The sequence below is a fragment of the Drosophila ananassae genome, chromosome 2L (genome assembly GCF_017639315.1).
Source record: "Drosophila ananassae strain 14024-0371.13 chromosome 2L, ASM1763931v2, whole genome shotgun sequence".
In the NCBI taxonomy this organism is placed as follows: domain Eukaryota; kingdom Metazoa; phylum Arthropoda; class Insecta; order Diptera; family Drosophilidae; genus Drosophila; species Drosophila ananassae.
The window spans coordinates 4,759,693-4,782,678 of record NC_057927.1 but is presented as its reverse complement, the minus strand read 5'-3'; the positions used below and the strand labels follow the sequence as shown (position 1 = coordinate 4,782,678).

At 42.0% G+C, this 22,986-nt stretch overlaps 1 protein-coding gene across 7 annotated transcripts in view; it reads right to left on the bottom strand.

Moving 5' to 3' along the window:
- Positions 1-22,903, bottom strand: part of LOC6500544 (serine-rich adhesin for platelets) — a 31,255-nt gene extending 8,352 nt beyond the window's left edge. For 6 of the 7 annotated variants that reach the window (XM_014911129.3, XM_014911126.3, XM_014911124.3 and 3 more), the window contains exons 1-6: positions 7,277-7,391; positions 4,168-4,504; positions 2,984-3,654; positions 1,453-1,571; positions 597-1,377; positions 164-535 (exon numbers count right to left, since the gene is read on the bottom strand). In XM_014911129.3, coding sequence (XP_014766615.1) covers positions 164-535; positions 597-1,377; positions 1,453-1,571; positions 2,984-3,654; positions 4,168-4,504; positions 7,277-7,294 — 2,298 coding nt within the window. In that variant the 5' untranslated portion in view covers positions 7,295-7,391. Of the gene's footprint in view, positions 1-163; positions 536-596; positions 1,378-1,452; positions 1,572-2,983; positions 3,655-4,167; positions 4,505-7,276; positions 7,392-15,548; positions 16,139-22,150 lie in introns of those variants that run through there. The other variant, XM_032449572.2, reaches the window with a different exon arrangement.
- Between the last annotated feature and the right edge of the window lie 83 nt (positions 22,904-22,986).

The window sequence follows — 22,986 nt, the reverse complement described above, 5'->3', positions numbered from 1 at the left end:
CATAATCAAAAAGTTAAAAGAACTGAAAAAGAAGGTAAATAAGCCCTCAAATGTAGGCAACAAAAAAGTTTATTTTAAAATCTACTTTTTTACCCCCAAAAACCATATATCCCTTTAAAGGAATTTATTATTTTTTAATTTTTAGCAGCTTATATTATCTCACCTTTGTGATATCCTTCCGTTTGCTTATAATCTTTTCCTCGATTAGAGCACGAACACCAATACTGGCCGTCTGCAGGGGCGGACCACTTGAATCCTTCTTCTCACTGCGCCTGGTTTCCGGATCCTTTTTGAAGTAGCCGCCGTGGAGGCGCATGTGCCCATTGAGGGCGGGTATGTTTTTGAACTTACGGTGACAAAGATTGCACTCGACCGGCTTGTCGAGCTTCACTATGTTGAGCAGGTGGGGGTTGATGGCGGCCACAAGCTGTTGGTTCAGCTCCTCCTCCTTCATCTCCACGGGGGAGTTGGAAGAGGGAGGCACCATGTCAGTATTATCCTCAACGGTGACAGTCACATTCTGGGAATTGTTGAGCTGGAAAGTAAATATTAATAATAAATAGAAAATATAAAGAAATGGAATTTTTGGGGCTTACCAATTGCATGTTCCAGGTGCGAGGCCTCGACTGGGTCGACGCCGAGTTCGTGTTGATCTTGTAGGAGCTGACACTGGTGGGTGACGAGACGGTGACCTGGGCACTTGTTTGCTTCGTCTGCTGCATGATCTTGCTGATCAGATCCAGCTGCTCGCGTGTCAGGCCCTCGCCCTCGAGGCTCACCCCGTCGCTGAGCGTAATGGTGGGGGAGCTGGTGGTGGCTATCACTGCACTCTGGCTGGCTGTCGACGCGGCTGTCCCCACTGAAGCAGAGGACGACAAAGACCCGGAGCTGCTGGCCGTGGAGGAGGCGTTCGAGGAGGTCGAAGTGGTGGGCGACAGCAGAGTGACGCCCGTCTTGATCGGCAGGTTCATGGCCTTGATCTGCTCATCCGACAGAGCTATCCCGGTGGCCGCATCCACCACCGTGTTGCCCGTGGAAATGTAGGTGCGTATGCAGGTGGCACCGTCCGGCGAACTGGCGTCCCCGCTGGCCGTAGCCGGCGAGAGGCTGAGCGTGTTTGTGGCCACGCCGACTCCGTTGCCGCTGCCACTGATACTGCCACTGCTGCTGCTACTGCTGCTGCTGCTGCTGCTGCTTGCTCCGCTGGAGCTGGCGATGGGCGAGAGGGACTGGCTGGTGGTGGGGGTGGTTGCGCCACCTGCATGGTGGTTCTCCGAGTGTCGCCGCAGTGATCGGGCGTCGCAGTAGGACTTTCCACAGCCATCCGCCTTACATTCGTAAGGCTTCTTGTTCCGATGAGTCATCATGTGTCCGTTTCTGCAAGGGGGATCGGATGGGGGGCGTGTGGGTGTATAGGTCAGTGGTTCAGTGGAACGAGCGTCATTTACTTACAAGTGATCTTGCCGCTTGAATGCCTTCGAGCAGAGCGCACAGATGTATTTCCGTTCGTCGCTGTGCGTCAGTTTGTGCTTGGCCAGTGCCGAGGCATTTCCAAAGATCTTGCAACAAATCTATAAAAAGGCCAGAAGAGCAGAGAACCAGAGAAATGTAATTAGCGCTGCCAGTCGACTGCCCTCTAGATAATTGAAAGCATTTCGGTCGTCGTCGTTCGCTGTTCGAACATTTTAATGAGCCACATTGCGTATACGTTATGTTGTTTTTTCTCGGCCACCTTGCCGTCGTCGCCCCCCATACAACCCGCGTACCGCATCTAAACACCGCACGCTAATTACGGCCAACGAATTCCAAACGAAACCAAACCAAAACTATCCCAAAAGCTAGGCCACATTACACTCTAAACTATCGGCAGACACGTGTGCAACATAGATATGTTTGCGTGCAACAGCATCAGCAGTAATGAAATTCCCAGATGCGGTCGCCGTTGCTGACCAAACATTTCTGCCCCAGCATCTGCAGTATCGTAAAACGTGCCATAAAATTTACTTTACTAGCAGTACCAGACGCGCGCGCAAAAAAAAAAAAGTACAAAATGGGGGCTTCAGGTCCTCACTTTGAGCAACTGTCAGTTTTTCTGACAGACGTCGAATCGTGTTAAATGCCCAGCGCGAGAGTTGTTCGACAAGTCAGCGAGTTGCCTTTGTTGTTGTGGAAAATTCCCCAGATGGTAGGAAAAAATATGAAATCAAAAGCCTTTAAGCCTTTGCTTCATCATTTGATTGAAAATAATCAAACAAAAGAAAAGATGCAACAGCTTGCAAGTACTTGTTTCGTCTTTCCAATTAAATTCAGAAATTTGAAGTAAGAAACTGAAAACGTAGGGGAGTTTTTATTAATTTAAAACAACTAGACATGTGTAATAAATTCTCATAACGAAGAATCTGCTTGTCTTTGATGTGTAAACAAGTCTCTTGATTTAATTTGGGAGATTGCATCTTTGAAAGTATTTTTGGTTATTTTTTGGGCTCTGTACAGTGCAATGTATTCAAAGAATTCCGTGAAAATCATTCCTAGTCTTTGATGGTTTCCCTCGATTCCACAATTACCAACTCAGGCAATCGCCAAACCAATGGACCTGCCCTCATGTGCAGCATCTTAACTAGAGGGGCTCTACGCTCAATTAGCGCCGTGTATAAACACGCCCGACTACGGCCATAATATTAGTTCCAAGTGGCAATACGCCGGACTTTTACGAGTGTCAGGCGAGTGCGGGTGCTGGTACGGGTAGTGGTGGGGCAACCGGAGCACCACTTTTTTTTTTCGGTGCGCTCGTCTCACCTGCCACTTGGTCGAGACGACCTTAATGTCTGTTTATAAATATTGCACGGCAAGTGCCAGTCGGACTGTTCAACTGTCGGACATTTTGGCATGGCTCAAAATGACCGGCGATAAATTAGCGATTAGGCCACAGACATAGTACATTTGGGAGTCGAGGGAAACCGCATAAACCGCACTTGATACGCACCTGGCACTGCTGCGGTCCGTGTCGCGTCGGTGAGGATAATTTGGGGCGGTTCTTGCGCGGTGGTTCAACGGTGATGATCCCACTGATGCCAGTGACAGTGCCACTGTGGCAGGACGCTCCGACTGATGAGCTTACTCCGTTTACTGATCCAGGAACATGTCTACCGGTGCCCTTGAAGCTCAAACTGTGTGTGCCGCCGCTGCTGCTGTTGCTGTCGTTGCTATTGCTGTTGCTGCTGTTGCTGCCGATGCTGATGCTGCTGCCCACGGAGGAGGCGGTGCTGAAGTTGCTGCTGTTGCTGCAGTTGCTGTTGTTGTTATGCTGATTGAGTAAACTTGCCGCGCTGCTGGTGCTGCTGTTGCTCATAATCTGCGCCAGCGTCGTGACATTTGTGACCGTGTTGCTGCAGCTGCTGCTGCGTATCAAGCAGTTTTTTATGTAGCTGGTGTTTGTCTTGCCGTTGCTGCTGGTGCCGCTGATGCTGTTGCTGCTGCTGCTGCTGCTACTGAGACTCGTATTGGTGGATGTGCTCACCGATTGAACACTTCTCCTGGTTATGGTTATTTTATTGGTATTTCCCACTTGATTGCTGCTTGTCGATTTGCTTGAACTATTGCTTGAGGTTGTTGTTGTGATTGAGTTGCTGCTACTGTTGCTGGTGTTTTTAAGAGCTGGAAAGTTAATTTGTAGTAAGTTTGTTGTAATCTAGGAAGTTTCATATTATCTGGATTAATTAGGGCCTTGCTTAAATTGAAATTCTCTTTACAAAGACCAACTTTTCAAACAGCTACTAATTAACTTAAAAGCAGGAAGCACTCCTGGAAAACTGATTTACTTTTACGTTACAATAGGAAAAAGTTGATTGAACTTAAATTAGTTATAGGCAAGGCTTTTGTTTTGTCAACTGAGGAGTTTAATATATTTGGGAGTTAAAAAGGCTTTATTTAAATTGAAACACTCTTTACCAAAACCAACTTTTCCAACATATGGCTGTTAATTAACTTAAAAGCAGGAAATACTCTTTGAAAACTAAGCTGCTTTTACGTTACAATAAAGAAAAGTTTGTAAACTTAAATTAATTAAAGGCCATTGCATTGAAGAGCTTCAGGAAGACACTAAATCAAACTCATATTTCATGTTTTAAATTATTTGGGAAGCAATTAGATTTTGTGTAGTTTACTTACAGGCTGTCTGAATGGTGCCCAAGACATCTGCCAACATTTCCGGATCCGGATAGCCAATTGTCAGCGCATTCTCTAGCGTCGACGCTGACGCAGTTGCCGCAGAGGTGGCAAGCGCTGCAACGCCATTTGTTGCTGACGCTGACGTTGATGTGGCGATTGATGTTGCTGCTGATGTTGGGGCTGGTGCTTGTGCTGGCGATGCTGATGCGGCTGTTGCTGCGTTCGCATCTCTTAGTTGCAGAGTTACGGATCCCTCGGTGCCCACGGAGGCGCTGCACATCAACACGCGCGGTGCGCTGCTGAGACTTGTCAATGGCAGGTGTATGCTCTTGGGTACCTGCGGGCAATGCAAATGCAGAACGGCATCTCAATGGCTGATAATTCATCCGCTAAAAACATAATAGTAGCCGCGTGTCGTATGCGTGTGCGTGTGTGTCTGTATGTGAGAGGGACATGTATGCTTATATTTTGTACAATATTGTACATATTCGAAATTGCTGCCAAAAGGCGCGACAGCAACAGCAGCAATGGCTGTCAGGCGAGATTAGTCGAGATTATTGATAATTCAGAGCAACTGTCGCCTAATGGACGACGCGCGGCATAATTAATTGAATTTAAATGCATTTCACTTTGTGTCCCGACCACCACCCTCTCAGTGCCCCCCCAGTTAAATAAGTACAACATTTCCCTGAACAGTAAGTACGGAAGCACGTTGAGTATACGCCGTGTGGCCAATAACACAGCGGGACCTCGCTCATCTCATAGTACTTGGCACCCGCAAAACAATGATGTATTTTTAGTTAGTAATTTTTGTTGGTTCTCGCTGCTTTTGATATTCTTGGCAACCCCTCGGCGAATATTAATTTAAATGCAATAAAAGTGCAGCCATAAATTGGCAAACGAATCGGGCTAAGGGGAGGGAAAATGGGTCGTCGGGGCGACGGGTGACGGGCGACGAGGCGACATGGGAGGGAGAAGGAGACGCGGCTAGATGTTAGATGGGGCAATTAATGCTTTATAAACCGCAACCGATGCCCAATTAATGTGGCCTGCAATTGCCCATAACCACAAAACAAAATGCGAATAAAAATAAATAAAATATCGGCGCATAAATTTCCAAAAGTGCCTGCGACGCTGACCACAATGAAAACAAAACAAAAACAAAAAACACGAGCCACGAGCACAGATACAACTGCAGATTCGCAGATTCAGGTTCAAAATACCGCCAACCGGAGGTGGAGAGAAGCACAGAAAAGACATTCGTTTCGGGCGCATAAAATTTCACGTAAAATAAATAAACAACCATTTTATTATTGTTTAAGTTTTGGGCAAAAAAAAACACCGCCAGCCAAATGAAAAAGTTGCCTGAATGAACTGAACTGGAAATGGAGCCACAAGTGGCCCGCCGAGTCATCCGCGTTAATGTTCTATACAACACGAATTGTTTATTTGAATATGCCACCGCCGGGCTATGAGATATATATGGGGCCGATGCTATTAGAAGAAGTAAATTAGATTTATGTTTATCAATTGTTTTGATAACCTTGTCGCTGCTTTTGAAACGCTTTGGGTAATCAAATCCGAAATGAGCCTGGATATTCAGACTTCTTGGAATTTCCGCAAACTTTCAAGATGTTTGCCTCACATCTTAACGAAAACAAACTCAAATCGCATAAACCCATTTCAATCGTTCGGTTATCACGATTACAGCATTTTTGGGTAAACAAGGTGCCCTCGCTATCTTCGCATCAAATCGCTCCATAAATTATATTCACGCTAAATCAATTCAGGTATCAAGTAATTATACGTTGGTTTTCTCTCTTTCTGGCACAAGCCGAAAGATTTATGAGCCTCGGCTGTTAGAATATCCCCATGTCTGCCATAAAAGGAGAGGCTGTCATATCTCGGCGAGAGGTGTAAACGAGGGGGAGCTGGTAGGATATACATATCCTGTTACGACACCCCGACCAACCCCGCCTGGACTCTTGGATGGCTCTAAGTGTGAGTGTCCCAGCATGTACATTTATTTTTACGGCGTGATTCACGTGTCAATCAAATGTCAATGTCACTCCAAAAAACAACCCAAAAGCTGATGCTTTGGCTTTCACAAAAAACAAAAAAAAAACCAACGAAGAATGAATGAATGAACGAGCCTGAATGACTGACTGACTACCTGTGCTCCTCGCCATGTTGCAGGAAAAGTTTGAGGCTGCCAAAATCATATTTCCACTGCAGCCAGACTCCGGCAAGTTTGATGCCAGACCGATTTAAATTTGGCAAGGTCTCGGGTCTGGTCCCGTCTATTCTTCCGATTCGTTAATGAAAATTCTCGAGATGATGTCAGCGTAAAATTGAATATGCTGGGCGGCAATTTGTCATCGGGTTTTTCATTTTTCCCACAGTTCCCTATCATGTTGTTCTTGTTGCGCTATTGCGGTGCTGCGGTGTTGCGGTGTTTCTTGCTTATTAGTAAAATGAGCTGAAACACATGTCTGGGCCCCCTGAGTAGGCACACATGGGCAAGGGCCGGGAAAAGACCCCGCCGTCATCGACGGCATAGGCATCGGCATCGGTAAGAGATTCATCATCGGGTAACTCGGTCATATTGCCTCAAATCTGTCCGCAGTTTTGTCTTTTTCAATTTTCGATTTTTTCTCATGATTGGGTCTTCAAAGACAAGCATCGTTTTGGGGGTACAACGTGTCGTATGCGTAATATCATAATTTTTATCGTCAAAAGTAAAGGATTGCTATTAAAACGTTTTATGGCACTTTCCGAAATTATTAAACAAGTATATAAAAATGATTTATGAGATTTTCACTAGCCAAATATGTGACTAGATGTTCCTTTTATTTATAAATATTTGAATGATACCGAATAAAAGAATAGTTGGCCATGTCGGCTACAAATTGCATGGCTGTAGATGTTAATAAATATATATGGGATATGCCATAAATTATTCCTCCTTATGATTGATTGCACACAATCGTTGTTGTCAACAACGCCCCAGCCCCTCCCCTTCCCATAATTGTTCCGCTGGCGTTGATTTACTTTTTTGTTTGGCTTGACTTTGTTTTTTATTATTGGGATGTCGAATTCGCGTACTTACCGTATTTATGGCAGCCATCGTCGCAATTGACGCCGTCGATGATATTCTTGTTGTTCTTGATGTTGTTGATTTTGTTGGTGGTTGTACTTATTGTTGTAGTTGTTGTTGTTGTTGTTGTAGTTGTGGTGGTAGTGGTGGTGGTGATGATGGGGATACAAAATCAAAAATCTGAAAAAAGTTTTGTATGATTGAACATATTCGAATTTGTTGCTGTTTTTTCTTTTTTTTTCTTTTTCAATTTTCCTTTTCGTTTGGTGACATACGAGAAAATAAATTTCAACACAAAAAAGCCAAAAAAAAAAAAAAAAGGAAACAAAATCGAGAAAGACGAGAAACCAAAAACAAACATTGTACTAAAAATTTATGCATAAAAATGTGCGCATAAAACTCAGTGAAATAAAGAAACCAAACACATGCACATACGGAAGGCGACAAATTGGCAAAGATATTCGAAATCGAGATAAGCATACATGGGATGTTCATGTTGAGATGCAGAACACAATCATAAGTATGATAGATACGCTTCGGGGGCGGTGGACTATGGCTGAAGATGGCAGGATAGGTTAGTCTGATTTTTTTTTATATATATTTTTTTTTTGGCAGAACAATGTGATGATTGACTGACTGACTGGCTGATTGACTGACTGGCTGACTGACTGACTAACTGGTTGACTGACCAATCGAGGGATTTAGCCGTCGCCAAGATTAGTGACTAAAAAAATGATGGCATTGAATACATTTTCAAGTTCCCCTTCGAAGAGACTTTCCCGCTAATCCATAAGAACCATACCATACAAAAATACCATATTTTTCATCGTTTTTACTTTACTTTTCTTTGATTTGTTGCCTGAAGGTGCAGCATTGAAAATTCCAATTATTTTATACACATTACATTTGCACATTTCTGGCGAATATTCCCTCTATCGATACCACCGCCTCAACTTGTATCTGTATCAGAATTATTTGATATTTTCCATTTTTCCCTGCAGCGCCTTCGATGTCGATGTACGATTGTCAGTGTCTTTGTACTGTCTCATGAAATTTTATTTTGGTACACAATAGTCTTTGTCTGTCAGCGTGCATGCTTATTTTTGTTTTAGTTATTTAATTACAATTTTCTATAGTTTTATTTTTAATTTAATTCATGTTTCTCTTACGTCCCACCCGTTTTGGCAACGCTTGGCAAAACATGCGCCACAAATGCCACAAAAAGCTGTGCAAAAAGATTGGCAATGGTGACAAATCTTTATTGGGCATTCTGCTTCGATTAGATACTCTTCTCATTGATAAGAATATAAATTAAACAAGATTACAACTATAACTTATTTCAAAATTCAGAAAACAGACTTTTTTTTAGACCGGTATTCTTTTGCATGTGAAGGTCTAGACGGTAGATAGGCCTATAAATAAGATTAAATAATGATAATAACCAGAAAGGGCAAGGTTCTAGTGCTGACACAAGTCGTATGACGAAATCAACGAGTTCTAGGCAAAATGTAGAGCATTTCGAAAACGATTGCGAAATCAGAGGCAGAGATTCTGAAAAAGAGACAGAGACACACGAGCGTCGTCAAAGCATCGGGCCAAAGGCGCAGTTGGCCAAGGGAACTTGTAAGTTGTATCGAAGGGGGCACCTGGGGCAGGCCGGGGGCGCCACACGTTTGTACACATGTTTTCGGCATCTGACGCTGCTGCTGCTGCTGCTGCTCCTTTGCACACACACGCATACACACACATTCGAACACAACACGCACACACAGTTCAGAAGACGGACGGAAAGATTGTTCTCAAAACGCAACAGGCGCAAGGGGATGCCAAATGCATCAGATGCCTCTAGCATCTGCATATGCATTTCGGTAGTGGTCTTGTGGCTTTTGGATATTGCACTTCCCAAGCAACTTCGACAGCGGCTGGTGAATGTGATGGCCAAGTCAAAGTATCCCAGTATCGGAGCAGACTACCAGACAGAAGAAGCCGAGTGCTTGTTGATTTTAATTAAAAATACGTATGAACGATGTGTGCACATTGCAGATTGCGGATTGCACATTGCACATTGCACATTGCATGCTGCACAGTGGTACACTGGCACAGTGTGACACTTTGGCTGCGGATTCACATGCACGATTCAGATTCAGATTCAAATGCAGACTCACTCCCCTCGACCGAACACACAGAATCGGTATGGGTATGGGTATGGGTATGGGTATGGGCCGTAAGCGTGCGGAATGTTGTCGAGCGCGACGACAATTTGTTTCGGAAAATCGTTGGCAAGGCGCCCACTAAAACACACTGATGAAGAGAGCCATGGCGGGATACAACCAACAACACCACTAATAACAAAAAAAAATCGAACAAAGAAAAACAAAATAAACAGCATGAAAAAAAAATAGCAGCGACCATTAGATTCCATGATAAGCTCTCTATGATTTTATTTTCTAAAAATTTTCATCTCGAGTTTTTGTTTATTTTATATCAATGTTTATATTGTGCCGAATGGCTTCCCTAATTCTTGGTTTTTTTTATGAATTTTTGCCCACTCGTATTATGCCGCTCGATTATGAAGCGGCATAAAAAAAGACATCGCGCATACGCCCCGCTGGCCGTGTCAACAACAGCATCATCCAAACACAAGATTTTCTCATAAAAATAATATTAATAACTATGCGCGAAATTAGACAGCAAACATATAAACATTTTCAATGTTAGACCACAGACTAAAAATACTCGCGTGTAAAGTATTAAAGACAGATTGAAAACGGCAGGCCTCTGCCAAGGTGAGAGCCAAGCAGCCCCATGGAGATCTGATGGCGGGTGGCTGATATATCATATCAAACTCGAAATCAAAATCCAATTAAAATCATTCGCGCGCACCGAAAATAAACAGAGCCCGAGGCGCCGGGACGGTGCGGATGGACTCTCACCCACTTCTTCGCTATCGCATATCCATATCCGCATCAACCTGTTCATAAACCTATATGTATTATGTATACATTCATAGTATATCCTCCAATAAAGATGTATATTTAATTTAATGTTGTTGTTTGTTTGCGTATTAGCTAATTTCTGGCTGTTTGATTTGCCGCTCAATAGGCACCAGCTCACGCGATTGGACAATAACCTGGATCCTGGCCACTGTGGTGGTGCACATGGAGCGAATACTTTTAGAATCTTTGCTTTAGTGCCAATTAAACAGCTGCGCGATGATCGCTCGCTAATTGCCACACGTGCAGCGGTGGGGGTTAGGTAAAAGGAGGAGGCCAGCAACTGACGTTGTGATTTACATTTCAATTTAATTATCGAACACTTTGCCTAATGAGAACGCGCCACCCATGAACATTCATCCCGCAGCCGCCGATGGCTCGTGGAGTGGCTCGGCCCTCTCGACGGTTTCCACTTCTGCCCTCTTCTGGGTGTGTGAGTTCTGGTCTTTATTTATAATTTTTATTGCACATAATGCTTAAATGGCCTTTGAGAGTTGCATTTTCTTTTGTACTCCTCGGCGAATTGGGTTAATAGCCAGTGTGTGTGTTTTCCTATGGAACATTCTATTGTTTGACTTTGGTTTTATTGCGCGAAATAAAAACTTTTAATTTCTTTTACTTTCTACTCAAATTTTGGAATGAGTAGTACGCCATAAAAAAGTTTTTTCCCCACTTCTCCATATTACTTATTTACTGCCCATATTAAAAATTGATCCTATTGTTATTCTAAAACATAATATTTGTTGACTTGTTAAAAATTGATTGATTTGTTAAAAACAAATTGAATTAAATGCGAAAAATGAATTGATCGATTGCGGTGGATGAAATTTATTAAGAGCCTTTGGTAATACGGACTTTAGTGCAATTATTGGCTCTAATTAAACAAAAGGACCGAAATAAATGCATTTAATTAATCAAGTGCGTTCGACTGAATTTAATTGAATATATTTCCATGCCTATCAATCAAGTGCAGACCCTTAGAAATATGCCATTGATGTCCTTCAATTAACTTCAATGAACTGAAACTATTATTTTCATAAATGCAAAAGTATTCAGCCCTTGTTATTTGTTCTCATTTCTTGTTTATTAAAAATATATCCGAATATTCGGTTTAACAAAAATATTTGTTGACAAGCTATTATTAGAAATCAGTAGTAGTTGAGCAAAAGAAATTAAATTAATCACATTTTGATGACATATCATTCGAGGAATTTTCACGGATACGGGCGGCTGTATCCCAAAGATACACACCGAACTGCACCCACCGAATGCATTTGATTCTCTGTATAAATAACATAAGTTGGCTGGCACAGTAAGTGAGCATTAATTTAATGCAGAAAGTTGTCAGTTTACAGGCTCAAAATAAAATCAAATTCAAAATATATACTCTTCTTCAGTTGGTGTGTGTAATCAAATTAGTCACACGGCCAGTGCCAACAATAGGAAACCAACACAGCCAGAGGCCTAAGAGCTGACTAATGCACACAATTAATATACGGGCTGGGCATGGGATGCCGAAGGGATGGGATTCTGCGACGCAGCCAGTAGCTACTTAGAGATTACAATCGGTGACTGAAAGGCGGCATAAACTGCACAAAACGCCAGGCATAAATCACAACGCCCGAATTCGCCAGTGTATGTGCGGCAAATAAAATATGTTAATTAAATAAAGATGCGCACACTCATTGGATGCCAATGGGCGGGAGGCGGCATGGGAAACAGGGGAAAGTGCAGACGCAGACGCGAAAACTGTGACGCCGGCCAGCCAAGCGATATCTTGGCCACAACGGACACGCCTTGCGAGAGACGGACGGAGACGGCTACGGCGACAATGCTGCATTTTTGGCAAAATCCAACAACACCAAAGCCAGAACCAAGCCAGAGCCCAACCCAACCTAGTCCAACCCATGCAGACCAACACGAAAGGCGTCCAAGGAATCGCATGCATTATTCACGGCAAGAAATGTCGAAATAAAACGCCAAGTTTTGCAATACGAAGCATTACATGTGCTCATCATTAAAAGAAACAAACACACAAATTCATACACTGGAGGAAAGAAATAAATGTTTTGAATTAAATTATTCCTAGAGTCTTAGAGACTTTCTTTGCATAGTTTCTTTGTATAATCTTTTTAGCATATTATAAATATTTAAAGTATAATATTGTTCTTGGCTATTTCTCTCTGTGTACTTTATATGCATCTGCCTGAAAAGGTCTGGCCCATAGTCGTACTTTGGCACAATCGTCCACGTTTCATCTATTGTTCGTTTATGCCATTTTGTTGCTGTTGTACTCGTTGCTGTGGCATAAGTTCCACTTCAAAAAACATAAAATACGCGCCAGATATATTTATAGCAATCCGCTCATTTGATTTACGATTTCATTAAATCAGCTAATGGACATACCTCTCGCTCCCATACATTTATCCTATCTATGTATTTATAAACAAGAGCAAGACTAAAGCGAAACCTGTGCGATCATCTCATCTCTCATACGCCGTGTAGGCCGCAACTACTGACTGGCTCCTGTTGCTGTTGCTGTTGGTGGTGGTGGGGATGCTGCGCTTTATCGCCCCAGTATATGGCCGACCACCTGTCGTTGTCTGTAGAAACAAACAACCCAACGGCTGCCTTTGTCCCTGTCTGATTGAATTTGGCATATATCGGATGTGGCAGACGGTTCCCAATTATGTATGCTCAGCAGTGTTGCATTCAACAAAGTTGCAGCTAACAATGAACAGATTTATCTATTGGACTCCCAGCTGTGGACAAGGAAATGCAGGTTTAGTGAAGCACTAAGCTTAATTAGAACGTAACTGAGTCCTACCACCTAGAATTGAATCAAACTCTGAGATATTCTGCCATCGGAACACTTATCTATGGCTTCCACAATAATGCATTCAGAATGCCAAGCTAAAAGGATTTGCCATTCCGATTATAATTAATGAATTTGTGGTTAAATCGAAGGACGTAAATGTAAAACATAAATTTTGTGTCCAGCAAATCGGATTACAGTGCGCTCGGCCATGTATTTTGCAATTTCGGTCCGAGCCCATCAAAATTTTATATACGAAGAGCGTTCTTTCTTTTTATGTTCTTTTTATATTCAAATGTTTGCCTGCCTGATAAATATTCAACAAATTTTGTATATCGTATTTATTTCCACATATTTTACGGCTGCAAGCGGTAGGGATTTGTCACAGTATGCTACCGCTGCCACTGCCACTGTCTATATGGTGGCAGTTCGCAGGGAATTTATTCAAATTATTTTTTATGAACACCGAAAGCATCGACATCGGAATCAGCAGCCGCATCTGAAGTGATGTTCGCGGCACACGTGCCACAGTTGACGAAAATAAATTCCTGGCTCGGCAACCAGAAATTAATAGTTCATCAAGCGGAGGCAAACGTTGACAGATAAATGACGCGACCGTCAGACCATCGCCCGTTGAGACGCCAGACGCGAAGGCAAAACAAACCATTCGACACAAGGCGCTACATACACATACCCAGAGACATACATACTTAGTATTTTCCAAAAAGGCGTTTCTGCCCATTGACATTCCTCGGATGCAGCCCCCCGAGACGCGCCTTCCCTTCCGCGACTACATTTAGCATGTTCTTCAGAATACAAAATAGAGAAAAAGAAACGAAATCTGTTCGGATTCTTTGTTTGTTTGCTGCTCCCGGCCAGACATGAATAATTACATTTCTAACATAACTTGACTTTCACTTTATCAGCAATAGATCAACGCCGCGTCCTCCATAAGTCATACTCGAAATGTGCAGAGCAGATCGTTCACTTTGGGTCGTCGCTTTTTCGCTTTTTTCTCGATTTGCTTTTGACGCAACGAGGGAAGTATTACCGCATACGCCATACACTCTACATCCTATACTAAAAAATACATCCACGTAAAGGCCAAATAAAAGTATAATAAATAAATAAGAAATTCCTATACCAATTTTACGGTGACGTCAATTGTCTATTATTTCGCTTTAGTCATAAATTTGACTGGCAGCCATTGGTCACCAAAGGAATCGCCATCATTGGACGAGGGTGGACGGGGACAGGAGCCAAACCACAAACTGGTAGGCTGATCATAAAACGAGGAAGACTTTTTGTTATTTGTGAAAATTAATTTGTTTTCGGGATATGATGAAGAACAATTTGTTGTCAAATAATTTTTATTTAGATGTTTTTGTTTAAAGTTTTCATTTTAATTAAAGTGTTGTTTTTTTAAGAAATTTCCATATTAATCCACAACTATGCAACTGCTTATTGAAGGGAAGCTTCCTGAAACTACAGCTTTTATCCCATTTAAACTGAAAACCAGAATATGGTAAAATTGATAACTCGAAATGAATTGTTCAGATTTTCTATAACAAAGTTTGATTTGTTGTTATGCCTTAAAAATATTCCTGGATATTTTTTTTGAGAAGCACTTTACTGCGATACCAATACCAATATGTAAATGTTTTCTATGCAATCAGAAAAGCTTCTACCTTTATGGCTAACACATTCCCAGAAATGGCTAACATATTCCTAGAACTTTTCGACTCAATTTGGAATTTAAAGGTTTTTTCGGAGAAAAAAATTCTTTGGAAATTGGGATTCCATTAATTCCATCGAAATGAAAGCTTCCATCAAATTCCACCAATTGGAAAAGCAACTAGCCTAGATGACGATGCCCCAACGTCATCGAACTTTGGGCATCGGATTTTTGGGTGTTAGTTGTCGATGCTGCTGCTGTTGTTGTTGTGTGTGTTGTTTGGTTGTTGAAGGTGCAGAGTACACCGATTTTTGTTTTTTTGGCAGCACGTTTCCGCCGCGTGAATGTATCACAAAGCTCAGTGCCAATAGCACACGAGTGTGTGGGAGTGTGTCGCTGTTCGAGTGCGTGCTGGGCTGGCCTGTGTGTGAGTAAGTGAGTGTTTTTGTGTCAGCACATATTTTAGATGCTTGTTAATACCAGCCATAAATAAATTGGAACGTTCATCAAAGGTGGTCAACGAGGAGGAGGGACACTCTCAAGCGGAGTCATCGCCATAACAACGATCATCACATATATGTAGCACAATATTGGGCGCAGCAGGGGATATCGAGCTGCGCGATTTTATAGCTTATCCTACTTATTTGTTAGTTAGTTTGGGTTAGTATTCAATAAAAAAAACAACAACGAAAAACAAAAGGGAAACTTCAATCAAATCAAAAGTCCAAATCAAACTCGAGGAAGGTGTGGAGGGTAGGTAGGTCTGCGAAAAAATTGAGGTTTATTGGCTTTTGGGCTTACCGATCAATCGGAGGCTGCATTTGCGTTCGGCGCCGCGTCCCACGGTGCGTATGATGAATGTTGATTGTCGTCGTCGTCGTCGTCGTCGCTGCCGTCGCTTTCACTTTTTCGGTGTCAGCTCCTTGAGCAGGCTGGCTCACTAATCTGCGGCTATGGTTTTTTTCCTTTTATTTTGTGGTTTTTGTTGTTTTATTTGTGCCCCCTATGTACGTGAGCGGTATACATAGGTGTCAGCATGTAGGGGTGTTTGTACATAGACTCTGCTCACTGACTGTGACATTGAATCGCTATTCCACTGCCGATTGCTGTTGTTGTTGTTGCTAATGGTCTCCTCGCATTTTTTTTGTTTTATTCCACGCACACGGACACAAAAGGTGGGCCAGAGGCATTTTTTGTGCCTCAGTTTCACATGCTTTCCATCTTTATGTACACACACAAGTCACGCCTTGTTCTTCTACTCTACTATCGTTTCTACCTTTTTAAGGAGTATTGTTTTAAAAAAAAGTCGTGTTTTACTTTAGTTTAGGGTTGATTCATTGTAAAGAGGACGGCTTGACACGCTTTCATTTCGATTACATCTAAACATCATACTGCGAATACAAAATCAATATTGTTTCAGAGATAAGTCCGCAGAACTTTTTGTATATTATTTGTATGTCTTGTCTTACCAACCCCGCCCCACTTTTTCTTTGGCTTTAAAGTTATTTGGAATCTAATTGGCTTTATTATAGCTTTTTGGCATTTCTCTGGGCTGTCACTCTCTGTGTTGCACTTGCCAATATTGCCTCTGGTTTTGGTTTTATGTAATTGCTCTGCTTCATTAAACAGTTTATGAATTTTTTTGTGAGCGTCTGTCTTTTCTGAGTCTGAGTTTCGACTTCAGTGCATTCTTCGTTATTGCAATATAAAACACATTTTTGTACTTGGCCAACAACTTTGGCCATCTGCAATAACAAGGCCGAGGGAGCAAAACGAAAAATAATAATAAAAAAAAAAGAAAAAAATGGGAGAAACACTTGCTTCGGGCTTCTCGTTTAGAACAAAAGCAAGAAAAAAAAGCTTTTAAGAACTGTGGGCCGTTCTTGGGAAATTACTTAAGTTTTCAATGCGTTTTACTCAATTTGACTTTGGGTCGTTGCCGACTTGCCTTCTATCTGCCCCAGCCCTTTGTATTTTTTTTTTTTTGCCTTTCGCCTCGGCTGTTGGCAGAATTGGCACATTAAGCGCAAAAAGTAAAGCGAGAAAAGGCAGCCAGCAGCAGAAGGGCAGAGGAGCCAAAGCCCAGAAGCGCCCTAAAGTGAGCTGCCTGCTAACCGAGTTTGTGCACAAAAAGAAACATTTTTGATGCTTAGAAGATAAGATATTTTAAATACAACATATACACACATACATACATCCTATGCTATAAGAACCCCTAAGATTGTGGGATTACTTAAGCCAAGACTAGGATGGATGTGGCATGAAAGTTAAGTCTTTGAGTCGGAACTCTTTGCTCCTCGTTTAAAGAAACTTAAATCAAAAGAATAAACTGTTTACAAAGTACAACAGCGATACTTGATAACCTTATTAAAGCCATTGCTTTTATGGCTTGCCTCCTTTTTCACTGTGTAGCCATGTTGTTGGCTGTTATCGCTCGGCCTGTATTAAATAATACGCTTGTATGTATTAGAGGCGGAGCACATAAAGGGAAGTCAAAATAAATCGATAAATTCTACATAGATACACAGCGTCAGCATCAGCATCAGCCCCAACAACAAGAGCAATAAACAGCCTACGGTCCACAGCGGCAACATCAGCAACAACAACAACAACTAGAGAGTAAAATGTTTTTCGTTTGCCTCCTTGAATTGTCCTTTCAACGGGCCTCCCAAGCCTCCCAAGCCACCCACACCAACACACCCACACACAACAATCAGCTTCTCATTCATAGGCAGGCCGAGTACGAATACGAATACGAATGCGAATGCCGAGCCTCGTTCGTTTCGCTGATTGTCAGTTTGTGTGTGTGTGAGTGTGAGTGCTTGTTTGTTTGTATGAGTGAGAGAGTGAGTGTGTGAGTTTATTCGCACGCCTGAAAGTCTGCCAGTTCGCATTCGTTTCAGATGTGTGCGTGTATCCGTAACTGTATCTGTATCTGTATCTGTATCTGTGTCTGCTGTTCTGTACTCCACATTTCTGTTTCCACATCTCGCTTCGTTTACTTTGCGAGTAAGCAGGTATGTCCATACACATGTATGTACATACTTTCATCCGTAGATATGTATGGTTGGGAAGCAACTCCAGAATTTTGTTGTGGGAAAAATCAATTAAAATTTAACGCACGTACCCTCAGAATCTGCTATTCTCCAGGATTTCTTTCAGTCATAAAAATGCTATTCATATTCCTATTCGAATGGCAATCCAGCCACCTAGCAGGCAATTTAATTTGTCTAATTTGAATTCTAATTAAAAAGTTTTACGGGTTCAATAACTTGCAAAGTAACCCAAAAAATGGTTGGAAAGCAAAAAAAAAGAAAAAGGGAGACTCCACCGACGAAAAGACGAACCAAAACAAGTAAACAACAATATTTCTAGGGCTTAAATGAAATTCTGGCCAAGTTGTCTGCTCATTTCCATGTAACAGCTGTCTGTCACAGCCACTTTTTGAAGAGGAGGTGTTTAAAATTGTTATTCACTTTGTTGCTAAATTAAGCAAAACACTTCGGTGGTGTGTGGGCGGGTATTTTGTGTGTGACTTTTTAATTGCTTTAAATGTCAATGAATCTGAACCAGGTGAACACGAGGTGGTGGTCCAGGTGGCGGAAGAGTGCCTGGAAATTAAAACTTTTCCTGGCTTTTTGGGGGAATTAAAGGATCACTTGAGTACATTTTGGCTGTGTTCTTAAGAATTTTCCGGTCCTCGTTTCTGGTTTTGTTTATCAAAAGATATTAAAGAGCACATTCCTTCAATGTAAACACACAAATCCTTCATATTTTTCAAGATTCTCTAGAACGACAGGCACTTTCAATCTTGCAATTGATGGCCTCTAATTACACACACGATATGGACGATGCATATCCGTATAGATTGTTGGTTGGATTTGGCTCTGGCCTTTACTGCGCCAACAATGTAAATAAACAACCTGCAAATTTCCCATTCCTTTGCCAATAACTGAATATTCTATGATACGGGGGACTGCCCCAAAAAGGCACACCTACCACCCACCCATTCCATCCCACAATCATAAACCCAAACAGCCAAAAACGCACACACACACCCCAAGAACACCCCCAGAACCACCTCACTTATGGATGTTCGCTTGATTTATTTTCAATCTTTGTAGGATGTTGTAAAATATTTTAACGACAGCAATTTTGCCAGCTCGCATATGATATTAAAATTTCCTATTGCCCGTAATATAAAAATTGGAATGGCAGTTCTATTTATTTTCTCGTCCATTAATAAGCTTTATTACTTACTTTTATCTTTTTATAGAAATTTAATTTGATTTGATATTTATTAATAAATGCAAGGTTTTGATAAGCCATGCTCCCCTTTTCAATAAATCCTCAACAAGTTCTCAGAAATGGCTCAGAACAATCCCTGATCCCAGATGCAGCTGGCCGTTTCCATGGTAATGCCACTGGACAGGAGCTTTACATATACCCCAATTGCAGTTCTAAAATTAGATTGAGCTCTCCATCCAGCTCGGGTCTAAATATATTCACGAGTTCAATGGGGGGTGGGCAGGGAGCTATAGCAGCGAGGGATGCCCCGACAAACAAAAGTCATAAAACTGTACTCTATAAAGCTCTCCTCTGACTACAAAGGCATCAAAATACAGCAAACAAATTGCGATGACGATGACATTCAACTTTCGGTCGGTTTGCCACTGGTTAAGTATCGTTAAATGGGTGAAGGTCATAGTTGCACTGCCTGCCAGCACTGGGCGGCCTCCATCATCCATCGGTGCTGGCGAAACGAAGAAGGAGGAGCATGGAGGATGTGGAGGCCATTAACAATATGCGGCGGCCTCAAAATCAGCAACTGCAGCGAAGGTAAGCAAACAGTCCAACAAATACACACATACATAAACAGAATAACAGGACAGATACAGATACATGGGAGCCACCGCAAATACAAACACAAACATACACAAGGTATGTACGGGCGCAAAAATACACATACGCAGTGTGGGCCAGGCAACCAAAACAACCCCCAGACCCCTCGAGTGCCTCCCCAGTGGTCATGTTTACTCAAACTCAAACACAAATGCTTTCATAATTTCCCATACACACACACACACACATACACACACCATGTACACACATCGCGAGGATACAAATACATGCATAAATCTTCAGCTGGCGCCATTTCACTCCTTTGGCCAACTATAAAAGCCAGCCAGCGTCGGCTGGCAACCTCCTTCAGTAACATCAATGTTTTGCTTGTTGTCGCTTGCTTTTCCATTCCAAGCAGTCCCGTCCCCAACTAACCACCCCATCATCCTCTTAGCCCCCCTGGGCCAGCATCCCTCCAATTACTCAAACATTCAACGAGCACTCATTTAAACGAAGCACCCAACGCTTACAGCACAACGTCAAAGTTAACTCGCTGGTGGAGCGCCCGCTGGGGGCGGGGGTGTGGCTAGCGGGAGCAAGAGGGATGGAGCCAACGGTCGGTTGGATGGAGAGAGAAAGGAATCGAGGAGAAAGGAGAAAGCAGATGGAGAAAGCACTCGTGCCGCACCGCCATGTTCGTGCGTTCGTGTGCCATCCGTTCGTGCGTCCCGCATCGCGCATCCTTTTTCCACTCAACTCTCTGGCAACAATGCTAGCTGATGATGTACAATGGGCAGCAGCTACTAATTCACAAAATCAAATATCAAAAGGGAAGGGAAGTCAAGCTTTAAAGAATGGGGATACAAAATTATGAATTATTATGAAATTGGGGAAAACTTAAATTTAGGGCCAGAATTCTTTAATCTAAAATGTTATAAGGACATTACAGTTACAATTTTAATATTCTCTGTGCGAATCGGTCTAAGATTTTGTTAAAATTTTATTCCTTTAAACCTTTTGTTTTAAAAAAAAAAAATACAAAAAAAGACATCTTTTTCATTTTAAGACCAAAAAAGAAACACAATTTCTCTATACTATTAACACAATGTTCCAAATTAAGACATCATTCATATTTCAATTACTTTTGAAACTACCAACTTTTCAGAACTCATCCATAAACAATGAACCCCACTGTATACAAGCGGAGAATACATTGCAGAGAATACTCCCCCGTCGAACAGACAACTCATTATTGGTACATTGTAGTGGCATTATCAGATACGGGTACATTCCATTATAACAATCCGATGTTGTTACAGAATTGACACAGTGTGCAATCGTCCTTTTGCCATTCGAAACCCCGACATCCTCCAACCATTTCCATCCTTCGCATCGATTCCTTTTCTCTTTGCTGCTTTTTCTGTTTTTCCTCATTTTTTTTTGTGCGAAAATTTACGGTTTTTCGTATATATGTATGTGTATGGCTGTGTGTGTGTGTGGATGTGGGGTACTATGTTAAAAGTTTGTTTCCCTATACAGAGCCACCCCACCTCCTGGCTCCCAAACTCTGATCCAAGCATCCGCAACTTTCCCCGCGTCCTTACAAACAACGGCAACTTGTTTGTGTGCTTGTACACAAAGAGGAAAATCCAATATTTATATGAGAATTTTAAAAACAATTTTTAAAATTCTGTTTTTTAGATCTCATATCTGTTATAGGTTTTTGGGATAAGTGTGATTTAAAGGATAACGAAACAGGAATGTATGTAACATAATAATTTACTTCAAAATGTATAATTTTAATATGATTTTTTTTTTTTGTCTGCACAAATTGTGGGTGTGTATGTCCTGTCAAAGTTTTCGTCTACTTTTATTTTTCTCTGTTATTTAATTGTGTTTGTGTTGCTGTTGTTGGAGTGTCTCGTATTTGACTTCTGAGTTGTTGTCGCGGATGCTAAGTTGCTTTCGTGGGTTTTCTTGTTTCTGGCATTATTATCGGGCAACTTCGCTGGTTATTCGTGTATTTGATAACTTTCGTTTTAACTGTCAATGAAAGCAATTGAAAGTTGCCAGATTCCTGGCAAGTCCTTGTTCCCCAAGCCACAAACAAAAAACAAAATTTCCTCCTTTAAACCGTATGGAGGTTTTACCTTTGGACGTGGCTTTAAGAGAGAGGTTATTGTGTACGTTTCAGGGGCTTAACACAGGATCCTCTTTCTTATGCCCCCAATGCCACCAGGACATTTGTCAAACGTGAAACTGTGTTGGGGATGTCGCTCTGCCAGCCAGCTGGGCGTCCAACTTGCCAAACGGATATATATATACGTTCATACCACCCAACATGGTAGATTGTATATACACGCAGAGTCACATAATCCTGACGCACACACACACACACACACACACACACACACACATAAACATTACAGGAAAAGGAGAGCGAGCGAGATGCAGAAACGTAACGAAACACAGAAACAGTTAGCAATTTACTGGATTGTATTATGTATGAATTTTCATGTGTGTGGCATTACATCTTCGATGTTTTTTAATATTCCCGTTACCCGTGATCTTCAACAAAAAATGGCAGCCCAGAGTCCTTGCCGTGCACTTTATACAGTTATACACACGAATGCACACACAACTGGCAACTTAACAATTCCCTTCGACTTTCGTCGAAATCAACTTTTTCTGTCAAATATTTGGCCAGGAAGGAAAATTTTTAAAAATCAATGCTGGAGTAACCGTTGGAGCACTTCTTGATTCTCGTGTCTCGCATCTCGTTTATTGGATTATTTGGTTTCGTTTTGTTACATATACAGTATTCCTCCAACACGAGTCACTGTCACTTTTCTCGGTTTAAAGACCACGACGCTGATTCGTACCTTTTGTTGTTCGAAAATTATTGAAATATCATTTTTTTTTATATGTATACACGCGCTTATTTATTTATACCTAAGTATAAGCATCGAATTTTTTGAACGTTAAAAGTTTAGTTTAGCTTTGGTTTTGGCCTGCTCTGGCCATCTACTTTGGGCCTATTTTTTTGTGTTGTTGTAGGTAGTGTAGAAAAAATTAAAAACGCGCCGTTGGTATAAAATGTCTTTCAGCTAATGCGATTTTAACGTTTTGCATGCGAACCAACAACTATTTTGGCCAAGTGCGCGATGCCAAAGCAGAAGCTCTCCACAGCATCCAACCGAACGACCGACGGATGCCGATGGATGTCGAGAGATGTTCAGATGCGAGATGTTGGATGCCGATATACTCGCACTCAGAGATACTGGCACTCAGAATCAGCGCATCGGGAACTTGGATGCTGGGCGCAAGTGAGATGCAGATACAATCGGCTGGCTCCTGTTCAATGTTTTGATGCTGGCGCTTGCGCAATTCAAATATT